Consider the following 25,247-nt stretch of genomic DNA (forward strand, 5'->3'; position numbering starts at 1 on the left):
CCACCCACAACAGAGGCTTGCGCACACAATCTAACAGATCCATGCACACAGGTCGAAATACGCTCCAGCCGTGTGTGCCCGCTGGACACTTGTGTGAAAGTCCCGCGAGTGTGAACGAGCGAAACGAGCGACGATCGGCGCATTAGAGATTGTTGTCAATTGTATTGTGCTCCCAGCATTCATCAACGGGCCTGCTTCCACCCTATCGCGAACGCTCCACTCCGGGACGGAACCACCTTCATGCTCCTATTGTGTTCAAGCATCTCTCGAGCATTCGCAAGTGTGCGTTCGTTCGAAATGCTGAGCATTTGGGGCAAGAAGGGTAGGAAAAACATCGAGTTCTTTAACCAATCAACGTGCCTTCGTTAGATCGCTACTGCCAGCTGCTGCGAGGTTTATGGTGACAGAACATAATTCTGAGGGATACCACAGCAATGTGAAGAGCTATGTGTGCAACCGCATTCCACGAATGCTGGTTAGAGCATTATCAGTCACGTCACATTGTTATACATGATCGACAGTTAGCAGATATCTCGATGGAGGCGCATGATCTTTCAGAATACCATGTGATCCTAACAAAGTAATGTACTACTTTGCGAAGTATGGTACATTCCCAATACTTTTTGTATCGAATTTAACTAGTTCAGTTCATGGAAACCAAATACCAAAAGGTTCTCTTATCTGGGTTTCCGGATTTTCTATAACGATGATTTATTTTAAAAATATGCGCATACCATATTAAATATTTTTTTGTGGGATACTTACTGTGCGAGTTAATACTCAATGAATCTCGCATGATTTTATGTTATTTATGATCAACCATCTTACTTATTTATTGTTGTTTAAATTTAAATTCGATTTGTATGAAACATGTTAAGCTAAGCATACATTCTGTCAGCATAAGAAAACATAATAAAGTTTTCTATGCTATATGCATCTTGATCGTGTCGAGCAGAATAAATTTCGTAACTGTCATACTGCTCGAAAAGCTGTCCCAACATCAAAACGACGTGTGTTTAAGTGGCGCGTAATTCATAGAAGTTTGTTTTCTTTTAGAAATAACTTAGTTAAAGATGAATTTCTCCTTCGGGACACCTACCACGACAACCGCTTCGACGGGAGGGTTTTCTCTCGGAGCCGCAGCTACCAGCACCGCGACGACAGGGTTTTCATTCGGTACTACACCAACTTTCGGCGCTACCGGCACTGCCGCACCAACTCTGAATCCTTCGACCGCTACAACAATACCTGCTGCTGGTGCCGGCGGCGGATTAGCTTCATTATCGTTTGGTGCAGCACTTGGTGCTGGCGGTGGAGGTGTTGCAGCTGCATCCCCAGCTGTAGGCGCCCAACAACCTACAGGAGCCGCCACGCTTCCAACGTTTGGTTCGTTGGGAGCGAGTGCATCGACAACTACGGCATCGCTGGCTCCGCTTAACGCCAGCCAACCCGCCGCAACAGCGCCAGCCGGAAATCCACTTGGCGGATCGCTCACCACGCCGGTCACAACAGCTGCTACGGCTCCGTTAACTCTTGGTGGATTTGGATTAGCGAAGCAACCGGAAGGCACCACCACAACGGCGACACCTGCCGCTACTACCAGTAGCATCGTGCCGACCACTAGTGCAAGCTCCGGGTTAGCTAGTCTCTCAACAAATACACAGACTACGCAATCGGCCACCATCGCCGGCAACATGCAGTTGAAATTTTTCCAGCTGGAAGAATTTATTAACAAGTGGACGCTAGAGCTGGAGGAACAGGAGAAATTGTTCACGAACCAGGCAACGCAGGTCAACGCCTGGGACAACATGCTTCTAGCGAACGGGGAGAAAATTGTCGCCCTCAACGAAGCCGTCATGAAGGTGAAGGCTGAACAAAACGCCATGGAGCAGGAACTGGAGTTCATCACCGCGCAGCACACCGAGCTAGAAGAATGCATAGTGCCGCTCGAGCAGGAGCTCTCACGAATTGGGCAAATTGATCTCGAGCGTGGCCAGACGTATTCGATGGCGGAAACGCTAGATTCGCAGCTGAAGCAGATGTACGAGGATCTGAAGGAGGTGATCGAACACTTGAACGATGCGAACAAGTACACTGACCCGAACGATCCGCTTGTGCAAATCGGAAAGATTTTAAACGCACACATGAACTCGCTGCAGTGGATCGAATCGTCTACCACGGTCATCACGAATAGGCTCGAGGAAATCAACAAAATGCATGAAACACTTCGGAAAGATAATGAGCGCTCATTCCGTCTAACGTATTACGATCAGTGAGTTGGTGCCGCTTTCCACCATTTGTATCATTCAATTATTTTAGCGTTAGAAAATACATTAATAAAAAAGCAGCGATAACGTCAACTTTAAACCTTATTAGTTATGATAATTAATTGATACAACAATTGAGTGATGAGGTTAGAAAAAAACCAAACATATATGCTTTAAAACTGATTTTATTTCACTGTTCGACGGAAGGTTGTGCTTGCTCATACTTCCCCGCTTGAACGTGCTCCTTCCAATGATTTCGCAAATCATTCAGCAAAGGAAATGTAGCTTCGCATTGATCACATGGAAACGGTTTTCCATGCGTTTTTGTATGCTTAAGCATATCGTTTTTCTGCGCGAATCCGCGTCCGCAATATTTACATTTGTAAGGCTTTTCGCCCGTATGCGTTCGCATGTGAATCTTCACATGGTAGGCCGAAGCAAACCTGAAATATAAAAAAAATGAAATGACATTAACTAACAGATATGGCTTTATAAAATGCATGTCAATTTACCTCATCTTGCAAACTTCACACGCATAGTGACGTTCTCCTGAAAATGCATATTCATTAATACAGTTTTTTTACATTCAGCCATCAAAGAAATATTAGCAACTTACCTGTATGAATGACCTGGTGTTTCACTAGTGAATAGTGTCTGTTGAATTGCGATCCACAAGTACTGCAACTAAATGCCTTGATTCTGGTGTGAGTATGCAAATGCACAGTTAAGTAGCCTGAAAATAACATCAATAAATTTTAGTATGACACATCAATTAGTAATTTGTTGCAGAAACAGTTGAGTCTAACAATCTGTGGATCAGAGAAACCCCTTTTCCGTAGTATACCTTTTGTACTAAAACGGCTCGGACACAAGTTACACGCCCATGGTTTATCTCCAGAGTGTCGTTTCTCGTGTTGATGAAGATTGCTTCTATCGCTAAACTCCTTGCCACAATGCGAGCACAGGAAACCGGTACTGTGTGTGTGGGTGCGAACGTGATTGTTGAGCAATTGTTGAGTTTGGAAACCCTTGTCGCAAAAAGTGCAGAAGAACGATCGTCCTGTAGCGTGACAATATTGATGATGCTGAAAGGTTTGCTCATTCATGAACACTTTCGGACACTTGTCACAGCTATGAATCTGCTCCAAATGTTCCGCTTTCAAATGCTCGGTAAGCTCATTTGCAGCAAAATGTGGTGTTCCATCGCAAAGCAGACATTGTGACAGATTTGTCTTGTCTTGAGGTTCTAACAATTCCAATCGATGAATTTCCAGTGATTTCTTTTTCGTTCGCTTTTTGGTTGCCCTTGATTTATTCACTTTTCCTTGGGCGGAGATTTGATTGCCATCGATTGAGGGCGATAACAATGAGGTTTCTTCACTGCAGAAAATTGTCTGTTTGTCATCCTCTTCTGAATTGATCGTACGATCATCAGTCAACATATAGCTCTGAATAGTAGATGAACCTGTTGCATCTGTTTGCACATTACGCTCGCTTGATTCTATTGTTTGAGAGTCAATGCCCACCACTATTTCTTCAATTTCTGCCTTGCGATTTCGTAAAGATCTACGCGAAATGGGTTTTTGTGCCTTTTTTGAAACAACTCCCAATTTGTCCGAAGAAAGTTTTGCTCCTGCATGCGTGATAACCTGTTGACTGTTTGATGCGGTCAAATGTTTTTTGAGCCTGTCTGCGCTTTCTACGCACAACTCGTGCAACGAATATGCATCCAAAACTTTTAGTTTACATTCCTTGCAAATATTTCTTGGCCAATTCATGCTTTCGTCCAGTTTTATTTGCTCCGCATTGAATGCGGAGGGAACCAGTTCAATCAACATTGTATGCAGACTCAACATTGTTGCGCTGCTCAAGTACTCTGCTTCGTAGATATCATATGCTGTATTACTCCACGTAGCACAAATTCGACATAGCTCTGATTTAGTGTCTAACAACTCAAAATCAACTTCTTTCAAACTCATAATTTCCTACAAATTATATTAAACGAATTTAGAGCAAACTGAAAGACTATGAATTGTTTTGTTTACAATGAAGATTGACGTAAACATTAATTTTGAAATATACTCAAGATTGATATATAGCCAAGATAATTATCACTGCCAGTTAAATGTTTCTATTTTTTTGAATTTCGTACCTTATTATTTTGATATGATTTTCAATTTTATTATACTCTATCATGGATACAGTCTGATTTTCCAGCAATGATCAAAAGAACGTTTCATTCATTTCATTAAACAAATATGAGTTAAAACATCATACTCTCTCATGTAAAAAGTAATCATCAAAAATTTATTTTCAATCAACGCATGATGTATTGAAACTATATCTAATCTATTCACTATAATTTATTGTGAACAGTTTTTAGAGAAACATAACCATTCAATAAACAAGTTATCAGTCATTGAAACTGTGCCAGAACAAGACAGAAATTTGATACACATTATCGTTTATGAGCACTTTAATTCACTGAAAATTAATCGTACTTTCATGGTTTCCTTCTTGTACAGTACTGTTCTTGTACTGACTCATTTCTTTCTCGTACCTCAGTTTTAATATATTCGTGCTAGTAAATCTTATGCATGTATCCTCCGCTGTTGAACCTGCTGCTGCCTCTCGTGTTTGATAATGCTCCTTGTAGTGATTTCTAAGATCAGTGAGTAGACGGAAGGATGCTTCGCAACGATCGCACTGGTACGGATTATCTCCAACGTGTGTTTTCATATGCTTCACCATATCATTACTTTGCGCGAAACTGCGTTCACAGTACGTGCACTTATAAGGTTTTTCTCCCGTATGCGTCAGCATATGACGCTTCACGTGATGGCTAGAAGTAAACCTGTAAAAAGTAAATAAAAATTTGAACCAGAGGTAAGGTAAAACCCGAGAAAATAGTATATGCAACAATAAGATTACCTCACGCTGCAAACTTCACACGCAAAATGTCTTTCTCCTAAAATATGGTAACGGAAAAATTAGTAGGAAAATGTGGCATTATCGCACAAAGATTTACCTGTATGAATAAGTTGATGTTTTACAAGGGAATAATGCCGATTAAATTGAGACCCACACGTGTCACAGCTAAATTGTTTAATTTTTGTGTGGGTATGCTGATGCCTTACTAAATAGCCTGTGTTAATGACAAATGGATCAAAAGATTAGCTTTCAAAATTATTCAATTGTGAATAACTAAGACATACTTTTCATACTGAAACGACTCGGGCATTGGGTGCATGCCCACGGTTTGTCTCCAGTGTGGCGCAACAAATGCTGTCGTAGATTGCTTCTGTTGCTAAATTCCTGTCCACAATAAGAGCATAGGAAACCCGTTCCGTGAGTGTGGGTGCGTATATGACTATTCAGCAACTGTTGATTCTGGAATCCCTTGTCACAAAATAAGCAGAAAAATGATCGTCCTGTAGCGTGGCAATATTGATGATGCTGGAACACTTGTTCGCTAACGAACACCTTAGGGCACTTGTCACATGAACGAATCTGTTGAGGATGCATCGCTTTCAAGTGTTCAGTCAGCTCTTTCGGTGACGTATATACCGGACCATCGCAAAGTATGCAGCGGTACAGATCTACCTTGGTTTCTAATTCTTCGGTATCATTTTCATCATGTTCTGGAACCTTTTCTGACGAATGTTTTATCTTTTTTTCTTTTTTCTCTTTTAAATCATTTGAACGACGTTTAGTCCGATTTTCTTTTTTCTCTTGCTCATTTCCAATTCCTGATTCCTTTGGGCGTTTATTTAATGAGCTCTTTCTTTCAGTACTACTTGTTGTTTTTGTTCTTAATCGAGATTTCCGTACATTTCTCGTGTTTTTAGTTATTTCGAAGGTTGTTTCCTCGTCTTTCGTACCAGAGTTATTTTCAAAATGATCAGATGTTGTACAAAGTTGATCCGCGATCGTCACTGCACCGCCTTCTGTGGAATCCTCAGATTGCTTTGCTGAAAGTGATTTATTTGATATTCGTACAGGCCTCCCACGCTTTTTGGTGTTCGTTTCTAATGGTTTTGTAATTTCTTGGCATGTGTTTGACACCAACATGGGATCAGTCTCGTCTGCATGTTCTGATTTAACAAGGACATCTCCGACGTCAACTTCTGTATGAGGAACATATTTCTTCAACTGTATTTCACTATTTATACACAAATCGTACAATGAATATGCACCCAACACTTTTCTTTTACATTCCACGCATATGCTATTTGGCCATTTTAAGCATTCGTCTCGTTTTATCTGCTCCTCATTGAAAACAGAGGGAAACAACTCAACCAGCATCATATGCAGGCTCATTGTTACGCCACCCTCGTGCTCTGTTTCGTAGATATCATATTCTGACTTTCCCAACACAGTACAAATTCTACAGAACGCAGATGGTGCATTCATGGACCGAAACTCAGATTCTTTTGCCTCCATCACCGAAAATTAGGTAGACTAATATACACTTAAGGCTTGGGAATGGATATCAAAAATAAGTAATGCGAATCGTGTTGTTTACGTTGTGATTTGACATAACCATAGGTTTGGAAACAAGTTCAAGATTAATACAATATATACAATATCAGCTGTCTTTAAGCATAGGTTATACATAGATATCCTATTGTAATAAAGGATAAAAATAATATTAAAAAAATAACAGTAAAGGATATCGACAAACGTTGCTTCACGGTCGTCCAAACAGCTTTATACAGCGCTAGCTGGAAGGCACTATTCAAAATAAGATTTAGTCGAACATCAGATCCTCAATCAACAGCGCACCAAATATATATGTACACAAATGTACCACATTCAATAAATTTTCCTTTTCAGCACGTGGAGTAACATGAAACCGTATCATAATAAAACATCGTTAACATTTACTTCAATTTGCTAATGCTATATAAAGTCGTGACTGATACATAAACGTTCTTTTCAAATGTTAATGATATTTTTTTCCGTTAAAAGAACGGTAGGTTAACTTATTGTTAATTTATTAGCACTTGAAATATTTTTATGTTTTATGATACAATCACCATCGCTTGCGTTTTGTTGACCCATTTCTTTTTCGTATCTCAGTTTTAATATATTCGTGCTGGTAAACCGTATGTCCTTGTCGTCTTCGGTCGATGAACCTGCAGCTGCCTCACGCATTTGATAATGCTCCTTGTAGTGATTTCTAAGATCAGTGAGTAGACGGAAGGATGCTTCACAACGATCACACTGGTACGGATTATTTCCAACATGTGTTTTCATATGTTTCACCATGTCGTTGCTTTGTGCGAAACTGCGTTCACAGTACGTGCATTTGTAAGGCTTTTCACCTGTATGTGTTCGCATGTGGCGTTTTACCATATAACTAGAAGTAAACCTGAAATATCATAAATAACAATATAATAGTATATATTGTAGATATTATAATTATAAATTTTTTTCTTTGTATACCTCATTTTGCAAATTTCACAACCAAACGGACGTTCTCCTAAAAATCAGTAAAGGTAAACAAATTTAAATCAACCCAATTGTCCAAGTACTACCTACATACCTGTATGAATAAGCTTGTGTTTTATTAGAGAGTAATGCTTATTAAACTGAGATCCACACGTGTCACAGCTAAATGCCTTAATTTTCGTGTGTGTATTCTGATGTTTTGTTAGGCCACCTGTAGCATAATAGTTGGTAAAGATATTGGGAAGCGATACAATTTTGATGATAATAAAATTCTAATCCATTCCATAAGTTACTGTTACATATTAAACCATTGTATGATCATTATTTACCTTTCGTATTAAAACGACTTGGACATTGTTCGCAAGCCCACGGCTTATCACCAGAATGCGCTCTAACATGCTGTCGAAAATTGCTTTTGTTGTTAAATTCCTTCCCACACAATGAACACAAGTAATCTGCTCTATGTGTATGAGTTCGAATATGATTTTTGAGCAACTGTTCTGTCTGGAATCCCTTATCACAAAACGTACAGAAGAATGATCGTCCTGTAGCGTGGCAATACTGATGTTGCTGGAAGGCTGGTTCGCTCATGAAAACTTTCAGACACTGTTGGCAAGTGCGAATTTGATCTGGGTGTTTCATTTTTAGGTGATCGGTCAGCTCTTTTGGGGACGTATATATGGGACCATCGCAAAGTAAACAACGGTATATATCTATTTTAGTTTGTAGCTCTTCAGTTTCTTCGAATTCCTTTTGTGAATGTTGATTTGTTTCACAGGTCGCCTTTTTGCGTTTCCGAATGGTTTTATCCTTTTCTCCATTACCATTATCAAGTGAATTGTGTTCTTTTTTAAGCGTGGTGTATGTTGTATTCGTATTACCTTCTTCACAAGATACTCTTTCCTTTAAACCCATCTTTTTCCTTTTTGCTCTCATTATCCGTAGTGACTTTTTTGGTTTTGTTAAACTATTGCTAGATTCCTTAGCATTCACCGAATCGTTCGGAACATTGTCACATAAAATAAATTCCATGGATGGCTCAGCTTCGGAGACGTCCAGTTTTGGTTTCCTTCCGTCTGCTATATCATTGGGCTCTATTGCGGAATGCTCATGAGATATCAATGTCCTCAAATGATCATCACTTTGTTTAGACATCTCATACAATGCATAAGCTTCTATCACTTTATTTTTACAGTTCATGCATATTTTTGACGGCCAACTCGTATTGTAATCGTGCCTCGCTTTATCTACATTGAAAAATGTTGGAAACAGCCTTTCTAACATTATATGAAGACTCAACGTGCTTTCGTGCTCCATGTTTTCAGTGATGCAATATTCTGCACTTGCCATCGATAAACATATGCGACAACAGGTTAACAAAAAAGTTCTACGCTCTTCCTCAGACGTATTTTTTGTAACATCCATGGCTAAAATTTGTATATTCACTAGCAATCCCAAACAAAACCAATTAAAAAGAAGTTGTTTACATCTTTGACACAATTAATCACAACATCTGCATCATCTATACATGGCACGGTCAAGGTCACTACATTCGTGATATGCAACGTGATGCGGAAGGCAGATGCATCCGCCTTGAATTCATATGTATTCATTACCGCAAATTTAAACGTGATCCTGTAGAATAATGTTATATTCGCGATGGAATCACTACGTCTCCATTTGGACAGTCTTAAAAAAACATAACGAGCATGTTCAGTAGAGTTTGGGTGTCATTTTATTAATTCACATACTTTACATAGGGCATTAAAATCGTTAGCCCATTATATTTTAATCTATCATTAAGTTTAATCATAATTGCTCCTGTCTTAGTTATTCTTAACCATATTCAATAATAAAACCCTAGGTTGTGCTAAACTAAAGACTAACGTTACATATTCGTAATGATTTTCCAATCAATCACGTTACGAAAGTAAATAAACATTCGGAACTACTTTCCAGTGAAGGCAGTTCACTCTCCGTTGTTTTCCTCATACCTTTGGCCGTAATGCGCCATTTCTTTTTCAAATCGCAATTTTAATATTTTCGTACTAGTAAATCGAATGTCCTTATCATCTGTAACCGCGGAACTAGTGGTTCCGTTGTCACTCGTTTGATAGTGTTCTTGGTAGTGATTTCGAAGATCCTTGAGTAGACGGAACGAAGCATCACAGCGATCGCACTGATAAGGATTATCGCCAACGTGAGTCCTCATGTGTTTCACTAACACGTTGCTTTGTGCGAAGCTACGATCGCAAAAATCACATTTGTAAGGCTTTTCACCCGTATGCGTCAGCATATGGCGTTTGACATGGTAAGGTGACACGAATCTATAAGAATATATATATATATTAAGAGGACACGATAGTAGTTCATTAATAAGATAAAGCTTATAAATTCAAAAGAAATGGTACTTTTGATACGGCATACTGGTACAAAGTATGGTACTTTTTAAAAAAAAATCTTACCTCATCGGACAAATTTCGCACACAAAGGGACGTTCTCCTAATAACGGCACACAATAAAAAAGGAAGTTGTTCATTAATAATAGCAAGGATTTCAAAGGCAAATGTTTCATCATATACCTGTATGTATGATTTGATGTTTGACCATCGAATAATGCTTATTAAATTGAGACCCACAAGTTGAACAAGTGTAAATTTTGGTTTTCGTGTGAGTGCGCTGATGAACAAGCAAACATGCTAGAAAGAAAATTCAATTTTAATTCGATCGTGCTTCTTTTCCATGATTAACAATCTGTTAGATTTTGTACCTTTCGTGTTGAATCGACACGGACACAGACTGCATGCCCATGACTTAATGTCGGTATGGAAATTCATATGCTTCTCCAAGCTGCTTTTATTCGCGAATCCTTTGCCACAAAACGAACACAGAAATTTTGCTTCTCGCATATGCGAACGAGTATGACTGTTGAGCAGATTTTCCGTTTGAAAACCTTTATCGCAAAACGTGCAAAAAAACGATCGTCCCGTAGCATGACAGTATTGATGATGTTGGAAGGATTGCTCGCTAACGAACAACTTCGGGCACTTATCACAGGGACGAATTTGGGCAGGATGCTCCGCCTTCTGATGTTCGGTCAGTTCCGTTGGGGAAGAAAACATTGATACTTCGCACAGCTGGCACCGATATACATTCCTCTTGGACTGCAGCTCTTCAATATTTTCCACGTTACCAGATGAATCTTTTTTTAATCTTCGTTTCCTTTCTTTTGGATCTCTAGTTATAATTTTTTTTGGTTTGCCTCTTCTACGCTTTGGAGCTGGCTCCAAGGTGTCCAGGTCTGAGTCTTGTTCAGCTTCAGCCGTTTCATCTGCTTCAGAAAACTTTGTATGCTCATCTTTGAGGAAAATTGTACATTTTTCCTCATGCACCTCTGTTGCATCTCTTCCAGTGCTATCGAGTTGATCCTCGATATTCGACTCGCTGTTGGTAGACTGATTTACAGGTACACTTTTGCGCCTTCCGGAAGATCTAGTTTTTACTAATTTTGATGGCTCAGGCTCTGGGTGTGTGTCATCACTACATTCAACGAATTCCTGCAGTATCGGACCATGAGCTATGTATTCTACCTCGAAGACGATAGCATCGCCCTCTGGTTCTTGTGTTAGACATTTCCGAAGACGATCTGCGCTGTCGGTACACAATTCGTACAGGTTATATGCTTCTTGAATTCGACGTTTGCACTCGAGACAAATTTTTGAAGGCCAGTTCACGCTGAGATCATATTGTACTTGTGCTGCGTTGAAGAGTGTAGGAAACAACGTTTCCAGTATAAATTGTATGCTCGATTTACTTCCATCGTTCATCGGTTCGTGCATGCCACATTCCGCATCTGTTGATGGTGACGCACATATCCGACAATAATGTAAATTGTCGTATGCCATGGAATTCGGCAGTTATTTCTCCTTCGTAAAGACAAATAGATGAGCTCACGATATTGAAGGGAAACTATATAGTATTGCGGCACTTTTTAACTTAATTTCCAGTTATTTTACGAAAATTACAGCCATCAACATCAGCGTCCTCAAAAGACATGTATTTATTTATTTGGTAAATGAACTGTCATAAAAGCGCCTGTTGAACAAGATTAATATAGCTGCAGAAAATTGCAAATTGAATACGCGGAATGAAATAACAGAATGAAAATCTTCAGTTAGTCATATTAATAAAATTTTTTATTGAGCGCATTTTAAAAACTGCAGTCGTACGCATTGGCTTACTTACTATGCGCCACCACGTGTCTTAGTCATATTGCTTAACAGCGTGTTCCTGCGGTTAACGATCGTTTTTCTTCTTTTCGAAATTTCCTTTTAATTTTATACGGCTTAATAGTGTGATTTACAAATTTAAAGTTATTGCAAGCATTAAGTTTGCTTCATCAGAGCATTTCAGGAAACTTTGTAGTCTCAACAAAAACTCTTCGTTTCGCACGACTCTCCTCACATCTTCCGTTGTATTGACTCATTTCTTTTTCGAATCTGAGTTTCAATATATCCGTGCTTGTGAACCGTATATTCTTATCCTCTTCCGCCGGCCAGCTGCTATCATTTTTGGTAGAATTTTCACCGGACTGATAGTGTTCCTTGTAATGATTTCGCAACTCTGCGAGCAAACGAAATGAAGACTCGCACCGATCACACTGATACGGATTATCCCCCACATGCAATTTCATGTGTTTCACCATATCGTTGCTTTGTGCAAAACTACGCTCGCAATATGAACATTTGAACGGTTTTTCACCGGTATGTGTTAACTTGTGTCGTTTCACGTGGTATGTTGAAACAAATCTGTTGAAAGAAACAGATTATAAGAAATGAAACAGTTTTTTTTTTTGTTGATGACTTATGATAAATACCTCATTGGACACACATCACAGGCATACGGACGTTCTCCTGTAATAATTGGGATTAAAAAGGATCGTTAGTCAATGGAAAAAAACTATACACAAGAGTTACCTGTATGAATCAATTTATGCTTCACAAGAGAATATCGTGTATGGAACTGCGATCCACAAGTATCGCAGCTAAAAGCTCTCAACTCTGAGTGGGTTCGCTGGTGTAACTTTAAAGCACCTGTTAAGATAAAGTAAATTTGATTTCATTGTAAACTGAGCATACCTGAAAATTTGAACTCAACGTAAATCCGAGATATACTAACCTTTCGTGCAAAACCTACTTGGACACTCAGAGCAAGCCCAGGGTTTAGCGCCGGTATGGCGCATTAGATGCTGCCGTAAGTTGCTCTTATTGTTAAATTTCTTGCCACAAAGCGAGCACAAAAATTCGGCTCCGTGTGTGTGCGAGCGAATGTGACTCTTGCGTAGATGCTCAGATAGAAAACCTTTATCACAAAAATTACAAAAGTACGATCGCCCTGTAGCATGGCAATATTGGTGGTGTTGAAACGTCTGCTCGCTCATGAACACCTTCGGGCATTTGTCACATGCAAGTATCTGATCAGGATGTGCATCATTCAGATGTTTAGTAAGTTCCGCTGGGGATTCATACGTAGGCCCCTCACAAAGCTGGCAGAGATACACATCGGCTATGGTCTGTAGTTCCTCAGGATGCTCTGGTGTTTCATCCAAACAATCCTTGTCTGGGTATTTCGACTCTGCTTTTTCATTCCTCCTTTGATTTTTTGGTCTTTTTTTATTCCTTCGGGTATGCAATTGGTCCATTGCGTTCTTTGAAATCGTCTTTGAAATCATCTTGTCTTTGGTCAACTCGTCTGCTTGTGTATCCTGCTTATGCTCATCATTTTTTTTCAGGGAATAATTTTTACCATCTCTATTACCGATCGTTTCAACAGCTGTATCTTCCGACGCAAAACTTTGGCGTTTAGTCTTACGCATTCTTGATGATCTGCGAGAAGTACGTTGAATTGTTGGCGGATATTCAGATATCCTATCTACTTTGAATAACACTTCCTTCGAATCCTCGTCTAGGCTACAGTCCATAGATTCAATAACAGGATCCTGATATTCATCCTTGCATTCAATCAACTCTTCAAACGGAACAGGGGAAACACTGATAAATTCACATTTGATAGCATCGCCATCGGAATTTTGCTTATTTGAGTGGGCGTTTCGAAACCAATTGCTGCTTTCCTTGCACTGCTCGTACAGCTCGTAAGCTTCTATAACTTTTTGTTTGCAGACATCACAAATTTGAGTTAACCACGTTAATTTCTCACCAAGCTCTTCGAGATTGTTGACGGCAGAGGGAAACAACATTTCAAGCATTTCGTACAAGCTCAATGCTTTTCTACTGCCTGCAAGCTCTATCACTTCATCTATACTAATATTGACGCCTGATTTGATTCGGCATATGCTACAAAAATCAGCCTCTGAGTCCAAAAAAGCAAACATAGGTTGTGTTTTATCCATTACGACGGTGAGTGATTTTGAAAAGCTTATTTAACCCAAAACACTGCTGAAGTGAGCGATTCATTTACTACTGTTTATTTATGCATTATGAAACGTCAACAAAACCACCCAGCCAAGGTATCCACACTTAGGTAAGCACGTGATATCGACTGTATTTGATATGAATATATGGTTATACAAGCCAATGAAATATAACAGGCGTTCTATATTAAGCTATCAGAGGTATTATTAAAAAATAATATATAAAACGTCGAATATCAGCAGAATTTAAGTCCAATAAATACAAGAAAGCAAACGCTTCAGATACCATTACCAGATTAAAAATAAAAAAATAAATAAAATAAAATAAACAAGCTAAACAATTTAAATCACTAAACCTTATATTTATTTTATTTTAATTCCCATTCCGGCTCGATCTTCTATCATATCCTTTACAATCCTACTTTGTTCTATCCTTTTGAATCATATTTTCAGTGTTTTTGTAAGTTTTTGTGTGTTTTTAACCGTCTGCCAGTGCTCGACCGTCCTCATTCGAATATGTTCTACCGTTCATTATGTTTTTTTATGGGTGGGGTAGTGGTTAAATATCTTAATACGATTACAATAATAAATATAATAATAAATTAATGATGCTCATGAAATTTGCAACACTCTCCTGATTTTTGTTGTTGTAGTACATTTTTGATCTCTGATTGAAAAAGAGGCTAAGTTTTGCAAGTGCACGTGAAGTCGGTGTGTCTGCATGCTACAAAGAAAAAACATGTTTTGCTTCGTCTCCACGATGCTATTCGAGTCAGATGCTATCATCTTCCAAACATTCAACGCGGAATAACGGAACTAGGATGCGCTTATTGTGTATACGCTTACTATGGATATATCTGATTTCCTTTAGCATCATTAGTATTATGTCTTCCACACATCCTTTGCAGGCATATTCAATCATTAAAATCAATAAACATAAGCAGAATTGCACCTAAAATCTCTACGGCAGGCCGCCAAATACACAACACAGTCCAAAATGCAAGAGTAATTTGCACGGGACCTGAATCTCGGTTATAGTGGAGAAATGAGATGAAATAAAGAAAAAATACTTTCAATTCACACGACGCACGCCATGCCCATTAGCAATAGCATGGTTTAATGTTTGCCGATTCACAAGCAAAAACGATTCATTTTCGTTTCTTGTTAAATAATAGTAATGTTCGAACGATTATCATTACAGTGTATAAATTACAATAAAACGTTATATTAAATGAGCATATACGATCAAGATTATGTTAAGAAGGACCTGTACAAGAATCGCACAACAGCGACCAAAAAAAAGTCCTACTCAACGAAGTAGCTTCATAAAGTAAAGTTAAATTATAACATTGAATTGCTCGACAGTTTGTCTATGACCTTTCAGACACAATGAATTAAAATACTAAAAAAGCAAAGGATGCTCGATCTTATTGTGATCGAAGGGCATTACGAAACAGAAACTTAAGCAAGCGCGTAGTTACTAAAGGCATGATCAATCTAATTTCTCTCTCGCTCTCTCTCTCTCTCTCTCCTCACTAACGCGCATTTTTTCATATCTCACGTCTCTATATCCTTGTCTCTTTAAATCTCCGTTTCACTATATTGCCTTACATCTTCCATTTCAATCAAAAGAAAGGTGATTCTGGAGAGCAAATGCTATTTTCCAATAGGAAAGTGGTGCAAGCTTAACGACATATGACGATTTCGTCTTTGCTGATGTTTTTGTTTGTATTATGTATCTACTGTTGTCACTTACTTCTTAATTACTTCTCTTGTTTAAGTTTAATCTATCGGTGATGTAGTGTTTATCATTCCGAATCATCAAGAGCACGGATAGAATACAGCGTCGGACTTCTTTACAACTTTCTGCCTAACATTACACTACAACTAAGAATATTCTTAAACAATTTGAACTACTACTTTGTTGGTTTTACTGTCGCAATTTTTTGTAGTGTTTCCTTAACCTTTTCTCATATTATTTTTCTTCTTCAAATATGCTTTCTTTAATTTTACTGGGCTGCTTGATTTCGGCACTCTTCTGGTGTCGCTTGTTGTTTTTGCTCCACTGTCTCATTCGCTGCTTTCTCTCGCTCCCTTTCATTCAAAGTATCAGCGTAGCAGTTTTTTGTTTGTTAAGTTTGTAGTGTTGTTTTGATTCGTTTCCTCCTTAAAACTATTTGATCTCATCATTCGATCTTCCCCTATGACAACTGTATAGGCGGTTTGTTTTCCTGCAAATGTTATTACTGTATGTTTCTTTGTTGCCTTCCTTTCTCGTGCTACTACTATATAGGTTTCCTATCCTGGATTTGCTTAAACAATATTTTTTACTCTCTTTACTACGACTAAACTTACACTGCATCAGCGCGTAGGTGTTGAGTATGTGTAAAAGATACGTTTATAGCTGCTATATGTTTATGTGTGTTTTTGTCTCTGTTAGCTCCTTCCCGGCGGATTAGCGTAATTTGTTATCATTGCTTCCGTTTTGTTAGTTTGTATCATGGTGTTTTAAATTCCCATTGTCACTATTGAATGCAAACGTGGTTGTCTACCTTTTGTGCGCTGTTGAAACTGGATGGAGTAAGAAGAAACGGTTAATTAGCGCGAATGAAAACACTTTAAAACTAATATGCGAGATGCTTACGTTTTTTTGCAGAAACTACACTTGAAGGCTCCATTATTCGCTTCTGTTTGGATGGAATGGGAAACAGGTGATACATTACAATTGCGTACAAACAACCATAACAGGTAGGCCACAATACTTTCGCTTCATGTCGCCATTCTACTTACTCAAATAATGCTCCTCCCGATGGGTTTCGTACGATTTCTTATAACTGAACGTCGCCGGACACTTGTCGCACTGGAACGGTTTCTCTCCCCTATGCATTGCGTGAACGTGTGCCGTTAGTAGAGCTGAAAATGAAATGATAATAAAATTAATATAGCATGTCTCAAACAAAGAACAATTTAAGGACATTGACGAAACTGTGATGAACGGTGTGTTTGTAACTATCAAGATCAAAAACTCACGCTTCGCCTCAAACGATTCGCCACAAAAGTTGCAGTCGAAAGATTGCGGTTCTGCCGTCACAAGCAGCTCTTCCGCCATCGATTCGTGCTGCTGCCGGATGTGCCGCTGCAGATGGCCAACGTACTCGAAGCGGTAGTGGCACACGCGGCATTCGTGCGGTTTGTCTTTCGAGTGGTGCAGCTGCTTGTGCTGGTTCAGATTGCACGGATAGAGGAACTCCTTCTTGCACAGCTCGCACACGATCTTGCCCTTGGTCGACGAGGACGACTGTGACGAGGAGGCGGACGGGGTCGTTTGTAACCGTGTCGACAGGGCTGCCGATGCAAGGCGGGATCGATGTGTGGCCATCAGGTTCATGCTTCGCTGGTAGCTAGCCATCGTCGACGCGGACGACTGTTCGCCTTCGTCCTCCTCGTCGTCCTCGTCGCCTGCTCCGCCTTCACCATCGTTCGTGTCCGTGACATCATCCTCATTGTCGTCACCATCATCTTCTTCCTCGCCGTCGTCCTCCCCCCCACCGTCTCCATTGTTGTGCCCACCGCCCTTCGTATTGCGGCGTTTCTGTTGTTGTTGCTGCTGCTGTTGTTGCTGTTGCTGATATCGCATAGTGAAGTTCTTGTCGAGAATATTATCATCCAGGACGAGCTCCAGGTTGGAGCTGTCGAAAAGCGCATTCCCCCCACTGCCATCTTCTCCCTCCTCGTGCTGATAATCGCCATCGGTGCTACCGCAACCCTCGGCCCGGCTATTGCTACCTCCTTCGCCTCCCATGCTACTACTGTGGTCCTCGGTACCGGTAGGGCCTCCAGACGATCCACCCTCACCACCGTCACCACCTCCACCATCGGCACCACCGCTACCACCAGCACCGCCACCGCCACTACCACCCAGCGAGTCGTTGAACATATTCTCGTGCAACATGTTGAACGCACTGATACCGAACGGTGCCTCTAGGTCCATCGCTTCGCTCCCAATGTGAGTCATCATGTGCGTTTTCAGCTCGTGCGCAGTTGAGAACGTTCCGGCACATATGCGACACACGAGCTTGTCTGACCCTAGGACCCCACCGGCCGCTAAATGCACATCCAACGGAGGTGATGCCGCCGCCGTGGAAGCCGGAATGACGCGTCGAAGCTTGCGCCCTCCGAGATGTATTCGCATGTGCATGGCCAGCGAACGCGCCTTGATGAACTTCAGCGAGCACATCGGACACTGGTGCGTGGGCACACCGGCCGAACCGCTTTCCGAGCGCGGTGAGGACGTCGTTGGCGCTATGATGACGTCGTCCGTCACCAGCCCGCCGTACTTTGGCACGCTTTGGCTGAGGTTGTCACCGTAACCACCCCGGCCAGTCGCTCCACGTAGCGGCGTCGACGTTAGGAACGGGCTCATCGTGTCCAGGCTGTTATCGTCCTTATCCTCGTTAGGGTGGTGGTTCGCCCGGTGCCGCACGAGATGGCCCTTAAACTCAAACCGATAGTGGCACGTGCGGCACTCGAACGGTTTCTCGCGCGCGTGGTGCAGCAGGTGGTGTTGCTTCAGCTGGCAGCTGAACTTGAACACCTTGTGGCACAGCTTACACTGCCGATCGTTCGGTGCGATGCCCGTATCGGTCGGCGTTCCCAGCGACGGCACGTTGCGATTCTTCACCTCATTGATACGCTCGATATGCGTCTGCAGGTGTACGACTAGCTCGTTTTGGCTCGCAAACACCCGCGAGCAAACGACGCACTTGAACTTCTTTTGTGCCCATCCGCGTCCACCGGTGCCATCGCTCGCGTCCGCCGTTGACGAGCCGTCCATTGTCGAGACGGACATTTGCTCACTGCCATCGCCATCGTCCTGGCCGGCGCCACCATTCGCTTCGTCCTCGGGACCGTGCAACAGTACCAGCGGCTGCAGCAGGTGCGAGTTGTCCAGCTGATCGTCCTGATCTTCCTGCCCGGAACGATCCTCCGGACCAAGTCCGCCCATCGCCGGTCGGGGCGGTTCCCGGAGATGCGTCAACTCGTGGCGCTTTAAGTTTAGCTTGTGCACAAAGCTGTAGTGGCACGTTTTGCACTCGAACGGTTTGCCCGGCTGGTGGTGCAGCATCGTGTGCTGATGCAGCTGACTGCGGTAGGTAAAGGTCTTTTTGCAAAGGTCGCACTGGATGATGCTACGGCCAGCCGATCGCTTTCGTCTCGTCGGTGGAGATGGAGAAACGTAGCTTGCATTGGCCGACCGCGGGGACCTACCGAGCTGGTGAGAGCGCACGTGCTCGTGGAAGAGAATCTCATTGTCGAACATCTGTTGGAAAGCAGCACAGAAACGCAATTAATTAGAGCTTGTGCGAACAACAAATCGAGTAGTAGCAACACTTACCTGCCCACAAATCGAGCACTTGTTCATTTTAGGTTGGTCGGCTATGACGTCCGGACCGAGATCTGGCAGGATGGCAACACCGTCGCCTTGCTTGGCAATAGACCGATGAGTTTGCAGATGCCAATCGAGGGATTTTTTCTTCAGAAACCGCCCGGAACACAGCTTGCATTTGAAGATCAGCGTGAAACCGACGTTGTTCGCGTTGGCCATCGTATCCTCCCCTCCTTCCGCGCTCACTGGCACCTCGTCGTCCCGAGGAGTCGTGATTACGCCACCATTGTCGCCTCCATCACCATCCCCTTCGTGGAGTTCGTTCTTACCCGCTGCACCTTCGATATCACCCTGGCCATCGTTTACCGGCAGCTCGGTCGCTGGCATTTCCGACTCCGTCGGGTCATCGGTGGTGACACCCGATTCCATCAGGTCCATCTTCGTACCCGGATGCGCTTCGGTAGCGTGTGCTTCATACGCCTCACGGGATTCAAACTCACTGCTGCACACCCGACAGAGATAGCACACCTCCGAATGGGCCATTTGTGCCGCCTCCAGGTTGTGCGTCTTCATGTGCCCATTCAGGACGCTTTCACGCGTGAACGTCTCCGAACAGATGGGGCAGGTATGGCTACCACGTCCACCACCACTGGCCAGGGAAACGCCGCCTGCCTGCGCCATCGCAGCCCTGCCGGAAGCGACGCCTGAAGGATTCGCCATGCCGTACATCGGGCTTGCCGTTGCTCCGGACCATCGACCGTGCGTGGCCGTGATGTGTTGGTTTAGCAGCTTCCGGCGGGAGAACGTTTCCGAACACTTCGAGCAACGGTACATGGTGGGTTGCGTCGGATCACATCCGAGTTCGTGGCGCAGCATGTGCGCTGTGTAACTGTACTTCATTGCGAACCGGTAGAAGCAGATGTGACACTCGAACGGTCGGCCTTTTTGCGTGTGGACACGCTTGTGCCGACGGAACTGGGAGAGTGTATTTATCACTTTACCACACACCTGGCACGTAAACACTTGCTCGCCCGTTTCCGGATTGAACGAAATTTCGTCCGGATCGATTGGTTCCTCAGCTTCGTCTTCCTCTCCTGCAGGCGTTGCTCCTCCGGCCGTATCGTCACCACCTTCCAGTTTCGGGCGTTTTTGGCGCCTTCCCGTGCCCGCTCCACCCTCACCGTTCGCTTCATCGTCTTCTTCATCCTCCTCGCCACTGTAATCGTCTTCGTCGCCTGCCCCATCAACATCACCCGCCGATTCGTCGAAGGATCGTTTGCCAGCTTGTCGTTTCGTCGCAGCCATATGCGTCTCGATGTGCGCCGTTAGTGAGTCCTTTGCCGGGAACCGAGTCTGACAGAGCTTGCATTTGTACACCATCGAACACCCGTCAGGAACGTTCTCTGTACCATCGGATCCTTCACCGGAACCATTCTCTTGCGCCTCCGCATCGTCCTTCGATGCATATTGACCGCCTTCCTCTTCTTGTTTGAATACCTTGTCCAGCCCATCATCGGACGCTCCACCTTCCGGCGGTGCGCTTGTTTCTCTCTGCTTCGCGGCTGCCTCACTTCGTTCTGCTTCACTGTGCGTGCCGGCGTGCTCCTCCAAAGCGGCTCGATCGCCAAACTCGCACAGGCACACGCCACACTGGAAGGCCAGCTCCGTGTGGAGCTCGACGAATGCCTCCGGATGTTGTTCCTGCACGTGCACGTTCATCAGGCCCTCTCTCACGAACGGTGCCGTGCAGACGGGGCACGCATATTCCCGTTTCACCTGCATCCCACCATCGGCACTCTTCGCTTGCTGCTCATCGGAGGCTTCGTCCTGCTCTTCCTGCTTCACGCTGCGCATCCGCTGCTTCTCGTCCTTGTGCTGCTGCAGGTGCACCAGAAAGCTCGACTGATTCGCGAAGCGGCAGTGACAGATCGGACACTCCAGTCCCCGGTTTTTGTCCGCGTGCACCGTAAGCATGTGCCGTTTCAGGATGCCGAATGCCGGGAACGCCATATCGCAATAATTACATTCGAACGCCCTGCCAGTGTTACTCGCCACCACCGACCGATCCATGCCACCCTCCAGCGACGCGTCGAGCGAATCTTGCGCCCCCCCGGCCGACCCGTCGCTTCCCATCGTCACCATGCCACCCATCGACATCGGGTCCCTCTGCGTGACGTGAGAGCGCATGTGCACGATCAACCATCGCTCGTTGCGGAAGGTGTAGTGGCACTTGCGGCATTTGAACGGTTTCGTCGGATCGTGCTGGCTGATGAAGTGGTTCTTGTAGTAACTGTGGTACTTAAATTCGCGCATGCACTTAGTGCACTGGTGGCTGCCGTTCGGGAGCACCCGGTGGAACGAGTTGTAGTCGTACGTTGCCGCTGACCGATTTGCCGGGCTGGTGGTCTGTTTCGATCGACCATCCTGCAGCTGGCGCAACGCATCCGGTCCGTTTGCCACGTGCTGGGCGCGCATCTGGCTTGGTGAAGAGATCTGCTGCTGGCGCTGATATTTGTTCCATTTACCTTGGGGTTGCTGTTGGAAGCGAGCCCGTAATGCCGCCATCGCGGACGTTTTGCCAGTGGCGCCGGCCGAGCCGTGTAACGGATACTGTCGGTCGTAGAGGTAGCTATCGTCCTGGGCGTTCATCGAGGTACCGCGTTTCACGGTAGCTAAAATATAAACGACGGAAAAGCATGAGCATTCTGTGTAGCCGCTAGCGCGTGTACGTGTTTTGTGAGGGATTGAATTAAACGGCAAAAAATTATATTTACTCTCACAGTGTGCATCGACGAAGCGTTTAATTAGGACGCTTATTTTACATGTACGTCTTTAATGTTCATTCACATCTTCGATAGCTTCATATATTATCTAATTTTTTTTTCGTGAAAGAGCATTCAAATGTGCAATTATTGTGAGTTCAGAGACAAGAGCGTTCTCCCTGCCATTCGATACGTTCGATCCCCAGCCTGGGAATATTTGAGTTGAACAAAAATAGGCTTCTAACTACGTAGGTAACTAAGCGCACTTTTTAAACAATTTCTCCTATCCATAAATGCAGCTTAACTGCAAGCTCTCGCCTACAACACTCACCTCCGCCATAGAAGTCGTCGTTATCATAGTCGTCTTCGTCGTCCTCGCCAGCACCGTTATTGTCGAACTTTTCCTTCTTAATGCGCCGCATTCCCCCACCACCACCAGCGCCACCGGCCGCACTGGACGCGAGCAGCAGCTTCTCCTGGTACTTTCGACGCAGCATTTCATCATTTCGCAGGCACATATCGTACAGTTCATAAGCAGCCAGCAGTTTTCCCTTGCACGGTAAACAGATCCGATCCGGCATCCCGGCATTGCTGCCAAGGTGCAGCGGATGACAGACAGCCACCAAGATCGAGTAGAGACTGCGCGATTGGTACTCCGGAACGACCGTGCAGTAAAGTGACTCCATCGGTCGCCGTTCGCTGTCACCGGCCTGTTCATCCTTCTCATCACACAGGCACACACGGCACACATGGGCCACCGGTGCAAGCCGGCTGTCCTCACCCTTCTCAGCTGAGCCTCCACTCCCATCGCCCAATTCGACCGACACCGGGACAAGCGGTTCCAGCTCGAGCTCGATCGATTCGCTGTGTTTCGCGCGCCGTAACGCCGACTGGCCATGGCGACGTCTTCGCGGTGCCATACGCCGTCGACCGCCATTGTCGTCGCCGTCCTCCATTTCCACGTCCTCGTCCTCGTTATCATCGTCGTCTCCATCCAACGGCTCGTCCATTTCCACCAGCAGACTCTCGACGGGGGGCAGATTTTGCATCAACGACAGCCCATCCATATCGTCGTCCTCCTCCTGATCTTCTCCCTCGTCCTCTATGTCGTCTCGGCGGCCCATCCCAAGCGGATGCGGGGAGACGGTACCGCGCGTGCGGCGCATCCCATCGTAGGAGTTTTCTTCCGCCGGTTCGACGAAACGCACGTGTTTTACGGAACGTTTGCGCTGCTCCGTCGATTGTATTATCGTCGAGCCGGCCACTGATTGTCCTTCGCTGGATCGGTGGTCAAGTTTTAGGGAAGCGGATTTAGAAACGTGACCCAGCCCAGAGTGGAGATCGTTGGCGGTGGACAGCGGATCGACCGGCAACACTTCTTCGAGACCCTCGTGATCTTCGTCCTCAGCCAGCCTGGTAGAGCGGTTGTTAACGCTTGAGCGCGTAATACGATCGTTCGATCCTGTGTGCGCCGACGCTCGGGTCCCGTTACCGCCAAGGGGCATCGAAAGCTGTTGCTGTTGCTGCTGCTGATGTTGTTGCTGCTGGTGCTGGTGCTGCTGCTGGACGCTATCGTTGGCGCTCTGATCTACCGCTGGGAAGGTAAACTCTGACTCTAGGGGCACCTCCATTGGGGCCGTTCCTTGCATCCCGTAAATTTGAGGTCCTCTTGATGACGCTTGCTGCTGGCTGATTACAGACATCGATGCCGATTTTAGCGGATCGTTGTTCATGCCCATATCGGAAGGTTTGGTGCAGACAGCGATGGTGCTGTTGTTGCCACCGGATGCATCCACCAGGCACGGGCTCGAAGAGGGCAGCGAAACCGTATGGAAGGGTGATCTCGACGCCCCGGAAGGAAAGTCCGAATGCACTGGCAGCGGTCCACGGCGATGCTCCGGAACCATCTGTTGCTGCTGCTGAGTAACGAGCGTCCCTCCCGGACCGCTGGAAGTTTGCATTGTGCTCATATCATTCATCCGCTGCATGCCGCTCGGTGAGCCCTGTTGCATGTACGAGGCCACGTGCGTCGGTGTGGTTGTGTGTACGTATGCACCTGTCCCCATTCCGGGCACTCCCGGCGGGGAGGCCGCGTTTGGGCTGGCACCCAGCTGTCCCACAGTTCGGCCAGCTCCTGCTTGCACCATACCACCTGGCACTACTGTGGTCGCGTAACCACCACCGCCCGTTGTTTCCACAGTGACGAAGTGTCCCATCCCGGTACCGACAACGGTTTGGGCGTGCGCGCTAAGCTGATCGTGAAAGTAGGAACCGGAAGCACCAGGTGGCGCTCCACCGTCGACGCCGCGGGTCGAGTACTGGTTCACACCGGCAGGTGGAACCATCCGGCGCTGGTGACCCTGTGTCGTTGGTTCATTACCGTACGTCAACGTCGCACCGTGCACGAACGCGTTCGGACCCACGACGTCGCCCGGGTTCTGCAGTTGGTTCTGTTGCGGATGATGATGATGCCCGAGCCCTGGTGTCATGGGCGAGCCGGAAGTTACGCCTCCAGCAATGACGCGTTCGGTTGCCAAATTGTCGCCCCATTCCATGGGGAGCTGGCCTCGGAGTGCGCCGCCACTGCTGTACTTGTCCTGCATGCAGGAGGCGGCCGCCTGCCGGGTGAAATGCTGCTGCTGGTGCTGTTGGTGTTGCTGTTGTTGTTGTTGTTGTTGCTGCTGCTGCTGCTGATATTGCTGCTGCTGTTGCTGTTGTTGGTGATGATGGTAATGCTGTTGTTGTTGCTGTTGGTGATAGTGCGCCGCCTGCTGCTGCGGGAGAAGATGCTGCTGCTCCTGAAAGACCTGCTGCTGCTGCTGAAAAAGTTGCTGCTGCTGGTGGTTGAGGTATTGCGGTGGCACTTGTCCCGTACCGACAAAGCCACTATCCTGCTGCACCTGAGATTCCAGTACGAAAGCTTTCGATTTCAGCTCCTCGGGATGCAT

At 44.7% G+C, this 25,247-nt stretch overlaps 4 protein-coding genes across 4 annotated transcripts; 1 reads left to right on the forward strand and 3 right to left on the reverse strand.

Annotated features, from left to right (window-relative positions):
• The first annotated feature begins 1,073 nt into the window (after positions 1-1,073).
• LOC128720414 (nuclear pore glycoprotein p62) lies at positions 1,074-2,288 on the forward strand. The gene has a single exon (XM_053814082.1). The coding sequence runs from the start codon at positions 1,074-1,076 to the stop codon at positions 2,274-2,276; it is 1,203 nt and encodes a 400-aa protein (XP_053670057.1). The 3' UTR covers positions 2,277-2,288.
• A 169-nt stretch (positions 2,289-2,457) lies between these two features.
• Positions 2,458-13,596, reverse strand: LOC128728768 (zinc finger protein Xfin-like). Its single transcript, XM_053822416.1, has 13 exons — positions 12,900-13,596; positions 12,698-12,814; positions 12,598-12,634; positions 12,123-12,529; positions 11,312-11,574; positions 8,051-8,504; positions 7,816-7,932; positions 7,716-7,752; positions 7,251-7,641; positions 3,112-3,814; positions 2,884-3,000; positions 2,780-2,816; positions 2,458-2,710 (listed from the first exon to the last, which is right to left on the reverse strand). Exons 1-13 carry the CDS (start codon positions 13,594-13,596, stop codon positions 2,458-2,460), a joined length of 3,630 nt encoding a protein of 1,209 aa, XP_053678391.1.
• Positions 5,072-6,668, reverse strand: LOC128731445 (zinc finger protein 37 homolog). The gene is made up of 3 exons (XM_053824567.1): positions 5,483-6,668; positions 5,296-5,412; positions 5,072-5,235 (listed from the first exon to the last, which is right to left on the reverse strand). Exons 1-3 carry the CDS (start codon positions 6,585-6,587, stop codon positions 5,195-5,197), a joined length of 1,263 nt encoding a protein of 420 aa, XP_053680542.1. The 5' UTR covers positions 6,588-6,668; the 3' UTR covers positions 5,072-5,194.
• A 3,080-nt stretch (positions 13,597-16,676) lies between the features above and the next one.
• Positions 16,677-25,247, reverse strand: LOC128731771 (uncharacterized). The gene is made up of 8 exons (XM_053824911.1): positions 22,631-25,247; positions 19,840-22,209; positions 19,547-19,782; positions 18,070-19,471; positions 17,182-18,018; positions 16,942-17,064; positions 16,796-16,838; positions 16,677-16,722 (listed from the first exon to the last, which is right to left on the reverse strand). Exons 1-8 carry the CDS (start codon positions 25,245-25,247, stop codon positions 16,677-16,679), a joined length of 7,674 nt encoding a protein of 2,557 aa, XP_053680886.1.

The sequence above is a fragment of the Anopheles nili genome, chromosome 2, assembly GCF_943737925.1.
Source record: "Anopheles nili chromosome 2, idAnoNiliSN_F5_01, whole genome shotgun sequence".
NCBI classification, from domain to species: Eukaryota; Metazoa; Arthropoda; class Insecta; order Diptera; family Culicidae; genus Anopheles; species Anopheles nili.

Coding starts and splice junctions, on each gene's coding strand:
- LOC128728768 (XM_053822416.1), bottom strand. CDS start 13,596: ATGCGTAAGACTAAACGCCAAAGTTTTGCGTCGGAAGATACAGCTGTT. Junction 11,575..12,122: donor AAAGTTTCCTGAAATGCTCT/GATGAAGCAAAC, acceptor CACCATCAACAG/ATGCGGAATGTGGCATGCAC. Junction 7,753..7,815: donor ACACAAGCTTATTCATACAG/GTATGTAGGTAG, acceptor ACTGATTTTTAG/GAGAACGTCCGTTTGGTTGT.
- LOC128720414 (XM_053814082.1), top strand. CDS start 1,074: ATGAATTTCTCCTTCGGGACACCTACCACGACAACCGCTTCGACGGGA.
- LOC128731771 (XM_053824911.1), bottom strand. CDS start 25,247: ATGCATCCCGAGGAGCTGAAATCGAAAGCTTTCGTACTGGAATCTCAG. Junction 19,472..19,546: donor AGTGCTCGATTTGTGGGCAG/GTAAGTGTTGCT, acceptor GCTTTCCAACAG/ATGTTCGACAATGAGATTCT. Junction 18,019..18,069: donor TATGTTCAACGACTCGCTGG/GTGGTAGTGGCG, acceptor CCGATGGTGGAG/GTGGTGACGGTGGTGAGGGT.
- LOC128731445 (XM_053824567.1), bottom strand. CDS start 6,587: ATGAGCCTGCATATGATGCTGGTTGAGTTGTTTCCCTCTGTTTTCAAT. Junction 5,413..5,482: donor GAGTCGTTTCAGTATGAAAA/GTATGTCTTAGT, acceptor TCATTAACACAG/GCTATTTAGTAAGGCATCAG. Junction 5,236..5,295: donor ACATCAACTTATTCATACAG/GTAAATCTTTGT, acceptor ACCATATTTTAG/GAGAAAGACATTTTGCGTGT.